General features: G+C 85.8%; 1 protein-coding gene across 1 annotated transcript; it reads right to left on the minus strand.

Annotated features, from left to right (window-relative positions):
* Positions 1-1087: 1087 nt before the first annotated feature.
* LOC108634966 (basic proline-rich protein-like) lies at positions 1088-4729 on the minus strand (the record flags this gene model as incomplete). The annotated part of the gene is made up of 3 exons (XM_018045287.1): positions 1088-2358; positions 3168-3619; positions 4651-4729. Coding segments are annotated over 3 exons (1802 nt in total), but the record flags the coding sequence as incomplete, so codon positions are not given.
* Positions 4730-5197: the final 468 nt, after the last annotated feature.

Genomic DNA, 5197 nt, shown 5'->3' on the forward strand with positions numbered 1-5197 from the left:
CCCCACGGAGGGCCCGGGGGCCCACGGAGTGCCCCAGCGGCGGCCCCGGGAGGGCCATGGCGGGCCCACGGGAGGGCCCCGGGGGGCCCAGGGGATGGCCCGGCGGGGCCACGTGGAGGGCCCGTGGTGGGCCCACGGGGAGTGGCCCCGAGTGGCCCACGGGAGGGCCCCAGGGGACCACGGGATGGCCCCCGGGGGCCCACGGGAGACCAGGGGGGCCCACGGGAGTGCCCAGTGGGTGCCAACGGGAGTGCCCTTTGGGCGGGGCCCACGGGAGGGCCCCGGGGGCCCACGGGCAGGGCCCCGGGCGGGGACCACGGAGCCCCGGGGGGCCCCACGGGATGGCCCCAGGCGGGCCCACGGGATTGCCCCGGGGGGCCCCCCGGGAGGTGCCCCGGGGGCCCACGGGAGTTCCCCGGGGGAGCCACGGGATGGCCCCGGGGGGCCCACGGGAGGGCCCCAGGGGCCCACGGGAGGGCCCCGGGGGGCCCACGGGAGCCAGGGGGCCCCACGCGGAGGCCCCGGGGCACGGGAAGAGGGCCCCGGGGGGGCCACGTGGAGTGGCCCCGGGGGCCCACGTGAGGGCCCGGGGGGCCCACGGGAGGGCCCCAGGGGGCCCACGGGGAGGGGCCAGGGGGCCCACGGGAAAGGTCCCCGGGGGGGGCCCACGGGAGGGCCCCGGGTCGGGCCACGGGGGAGGGCCCCGGGGGCCCCACGGGAGGTCCCGAGTGGGGGGGGCCCCCCAAACCCCCGGAGGGTCCCCAGGGGGCCACGGGAGTGGCCCCGGGGGGCCCACGGGAGGGACCAGGGGGGCCACGGGATGTGGCCCAGGGGGGCCCACGGGCAGGCCCCGGAGGGCGCCCACGGGAGGGCCCCGGTGGGCCCACGGGAGTGGCCCCGGCGGGGACGACGTGAGGGCCCCGGGGGGCCCACGGGAAGGGCCCCAGGGGGGCCACGGTGATGGGGCCAGGGGGCCCACGTGATTTGCCCCGGGGGGCCCACGTGAGGGGCCCCGGGGGGCCCACGGAGGGGCCCCAGGGGCCACGGGAGGGCCCTGGGGGCGCACGGAGGGCCCGGGGGGGCCCACGGGAGGGCGTCCGGGGGCGCCACGGGAGGAGCGCCGTGGGGGCCCACGGGACGGAGCCCGGGGGCCCACGGGATGGCCCCGGGGGCCCACGGGAGGGCCCCAGAGGCCACCGGAGTGCCCAGGGGGCCACGGGAGGGCCCAGGGGGCCCACGGGAGGGCCCCGGGGGAGCCAACGGAGGCCAGGAGGGGCGCACGGGAGGCCCCGGGGGCCACGGGAGTTCCCCGGGGGGGCCCACGGGAGGGCCCCAGCGGGGGCCCACGGAGGGCCAGTGGCCCACGGGAGGGTCCCCGGGGGCCACGGGAGTGGCCCCGGGGGGGCCCACGGGAGTGGCCCCGGGGCACACGGGAGGGCCCCGGGGGGGCACGGGAGGGCCCGGGGGCCAACGGAGGGCCCCGGCGGGGCCACGGAGGGCGGCCGGGGGGCCCACGGGAAATGGCCCCGGGGGGCCCACGGGAGGGCCCCGGGGGGCCCACGGATGGGCCCCGGCGGGGCCCACGGGAGGGGCCCGAGGCGGCCCACGGGAGGGCCCCAGGGGCGCCCACGGGAGGGCCCAGGGGGGCCCACGGGAGTGCCCCGGGGCGGCCCACGGGAAGGGCCGGGGGCCCACGGGAGGGCCCGGGGGGCCCACGTGGAGTTGCCCCGGCGGGGCCACGTGAGGGGCCGCGGTGGGACCACGGGCAGGGGCCGCGGTGGTGGACCACGGTTGAGGGCCCCGGCGAGGGCCCACGGGATGCCCCAGGGGGCCACGCGGATGGGCCAGGGGGGCCCACGGGAGGTCCCCTGGGAGGGCCAGGGAGGGCCCGGGGGGCTCCACGGAGGGCCCGGGGGGCCCACGGGGAAGTGGCCCGAGGGGCCCACGTATGGGAGTGGCCCACAGGCGCCACGGGAGGGCCCCGGGGGGCCCACGGGAGTGCCCCGGGCTGGGGACCACGGGAGGGCCCCGTGGGGGGGGGCCCACGGGAGGGGCCCCAGGGGCCACGGGAGGGGCCAGGGGCCCACGGGAGGGCACCTGGGCGGCACGGGAGGCGCCGGGGGCCCACCGGGAGGGCCCCGGGGCGGCCCACGGGAATGGCCCCGAGGGGCCCACGGGAGGGCCCAGGGGCCCACGGAGGGCCCCGGGGGGCCCACGGATGGCCCCGGGTGGCCCACGGAGGGCCCCGGGCGCCCACGGGAGGGGGCCCCAGGGTGACCACGGGATGGCCCTCGGGGGCGCCCACGGAGTTGCCCGTGTGCCCACGGGATGCGCCCCAGCGGGCCCACGTGGAGGGCCCTGTGGGCCCACGGGATGGCCCCAGGGGGGCCACGGGAGTGGCCCGGGGGGCCACGGGAGGTGCCCAGGGGGCCCACGGGCTAGGGCCCCGGGGCGGCCCCACGGGGGGGCGGCGCGGGAGGGGGCCATCGGGAGGCCCCAAGGGCGCCACCGGGAGGGCCCAGGGGCGGCCCACGGGAGGTGCCCAGGGCGGGCCCACGGGAGGGCCCGGGGGGCCACGGGAGGCCCGGGGGGCCACGGGAGGGCCCCGGGGCGGGCCCACGGGAGGGCCCCGGGGGCCCACGCGGAGGGCCCGGGGGGCCACGGGATGTCCCCGTGGGGCCCACGGATGGCCCAGTGGGGGCCCACGGGAGGGGCCCGGGGCGGCCACGGGAGGGCCCGGGGCCCCGCGGGAGGGCCCCCAGGAGGCCACGGGAGGGCCCCGGGGGCCCCACGGGAGGGCCCCAGGGGGCCCACGGTAGGGCCACTGGGGCGCCCACGGGATGGCCCCAGGGCGGCCCACGGGAGGCCCCGGGCGGGCCACGGGATGGGCCCCGGGGGGACCAACGGGAGGGGCCCCGAGGGCCACGGGAGGGCCCCAGGGGGCCACGGGATGGCCCCGGTGGGGCCCACGCGGAGGGCCCCGGGCGGGCCCACGGTGAGGGCCCGGGGGCCACGGGATGGCCCCGGCGGGGCCCACGGGCAGGCCCCGAGGGGCCCACGGGAGGGCCAGGGGCCCACGGGAGGGGCCCGGGGAGCCCACGGGATGGCCCCGGGGTGGCCCACCGGATGCCCCGGGGGGCCCACGGGAGGGCCCCGGGCGGGCCCACGGGAGGGCCCCAGGGGCGCCCACGGGAGGGCCCCGGGGCGCGCCCACGGAGGGCCCCCAGGGGGCCACGGGAGGTGCCCCGGGGCCCAAGGAGAGCCCCAGGGCCACGGGAGGGCCCCGGGGGGCCACGGGAGGGCCCCAGGGGCCCCACGGGAGGGGCCCGGGGGGGCCCACGTGATGGCCCCAGGGGGCCACGGGAGGGCCCAGGGCCGGGCCCACGGGATGGCCCGGAGGGGCCCACGGGATGGGCCCCAGCGGAACCACGGGAGGGCCCCGAGGGTGCCCACGGGAAGGGCCCGGGGGGCCCACGGGAGGGGCCCCAGGCGGGGGCCCACGGAGGGCCCCGGGGGCCCACGGGAAGGGCCCCAGCGGGGCCCACGTGAGGTGCCCCGGGTGCCCACGGGAGGGCCCAGGGGAGCCCACGGGAGGGCCCCGGGAGGGGCACGGGAGGGCCTCGGGCCCACGGGAGGGCCCCGGGGGGGCCCACGGGAGGGCCCGAGGCCCCACGGGAGGTGCCCCGGGATTGGGCCCACGGGAGGGGCCCCGGGGCGGCCCACGGGCAGGTCCCGGCGGGGCCGACGGGAGGGCCCGGGGGCCCAGGGGAGGGCCCCGGGGGGGCCCAAGGGAGTGCCCCGAGGGGGCCACGGGAGGGCCCCAGGGCCCACGGGAGGGCCCCGGGGGGCCCACGGGAGGCCCCGGGGGGCCCACGGGATGGGGCCCACGGGATGGCCCCGGGGCCCACGGGGGCCGGGGGGCCCCGGGGGGCCCCGGGAGGGCCCCGGGGGGCCCGGGAGGCCCCGGGGCGGCCACGGGAGGCCCGGGGGGCCCACGGGAGGGCCCGGGGGGCCCACGGAGGGCCCGGGGGCCCACGGGAGGGCCCCGGGGGCCCACGGGAGGGCCCCCGGGGGGCCCACGGGAGGGCCCCGGGGGGGTGCCCACGGGAGGGCCCCCCACGGGAGGCCCACGGGCCCCAGGGGCCCACGGGAGGGCCCCGGGGGGCCCACGGGAGGGCCCCAGGGGGCCCACGGGAGGGCCCCGGGGGGCCCACGGGAGGGCCCCGGGGGCCCACGGGAGGGCCCCGGGGGGGCCCACGAGGGAGGCCCCAGGGGGCCCACGGGAGGGCCCCGGGGGGCCCACGGAGGGCCCCGGGGGCCCACGGGAGGGCCCCAGGGGCCCACGGGAGGGCCCCGGGGGGCCCACGGGATGGCCCCAGGGGCCCACGGGAGGGCCCGGGGGGCCCCACGGGAGGGAGGGGGCCCACGGGAGTGCCCCGGGGGGCCCACGGGAGGGCCCAGGGGGCCCACGGAGGGCCCCGGGCGGGCCCACGGGAGGGCCCCGGGGGCCCACGGGAGGGCCCCGGGGGGCCCACGGGAGGGCCCGGGGGGCCCACGGGACCGGCGGGGCCCACGCGGAGGGCCCCAGGCCCGGGGGGCCAGGGGGCCCCGGGGGGCCCACGGGAGGGCCCCAGGGGGCCCAGGAGGGGCCCAGGGGGCCACGGGAGGGCCCAGGGGGGCCACGGGAGGGCCCCGGGGGGCCCACGGGAGGGCCCGGGGGGCCCACGGGAGGGGCCCCGAGGGGCCCACGGGAGGGCCCCGGGGGGCCCACGGGAGGCCCGGGGGCCCACGGGAGGGCCCCGGGGGGCCCACGGGAGGGCCCCAGGGGGCCCACGGGACGGGGGCCCACGGGAGGGCCCAGGGGGCCACGGGAGGGCCCCGGGGGGCCCACGGGAGGGCCCGGGGGGCACGGGGGGCCCAGGGGGCACGGGGGCCGGGGGCCCACGGGAGGGCCCCGGGGGGCACGGGATGGCCCCGGGGGCCACGGGAGGCCCGGGGGGCCCACGGAGGGCCCCGGGGGCCCACGGGAGGGCCCAGGGGGGCCCACGGGAGGGCCCCGGGGGCCCACGGGAGGGCCCCCGGGGGGCCCACGGGAGGGCCCCAGGGGGCCCACGGGAGGGCCAGGGGCACGGGCCCCAGGGGGCCCGGGAGGCCCCAGGGGCCCCGGGGGCCCCGGGGGCGGGATGGCCCCGGGGGG

Source organism: Capra hircus, unplaced genomic scaffold (genome assembly GCF_001704415.2).
Source record: "Capra hircus breed San Clemente unplaced genomic scaffold, ASM170441v1, whole genome shotgun sequence".
Taxonomy (NCBI): Eukaryota; Metazoa; Chordata; class Mammalia; order Artiodactyla; family Bovidae; genus Capra; species Capra hircus.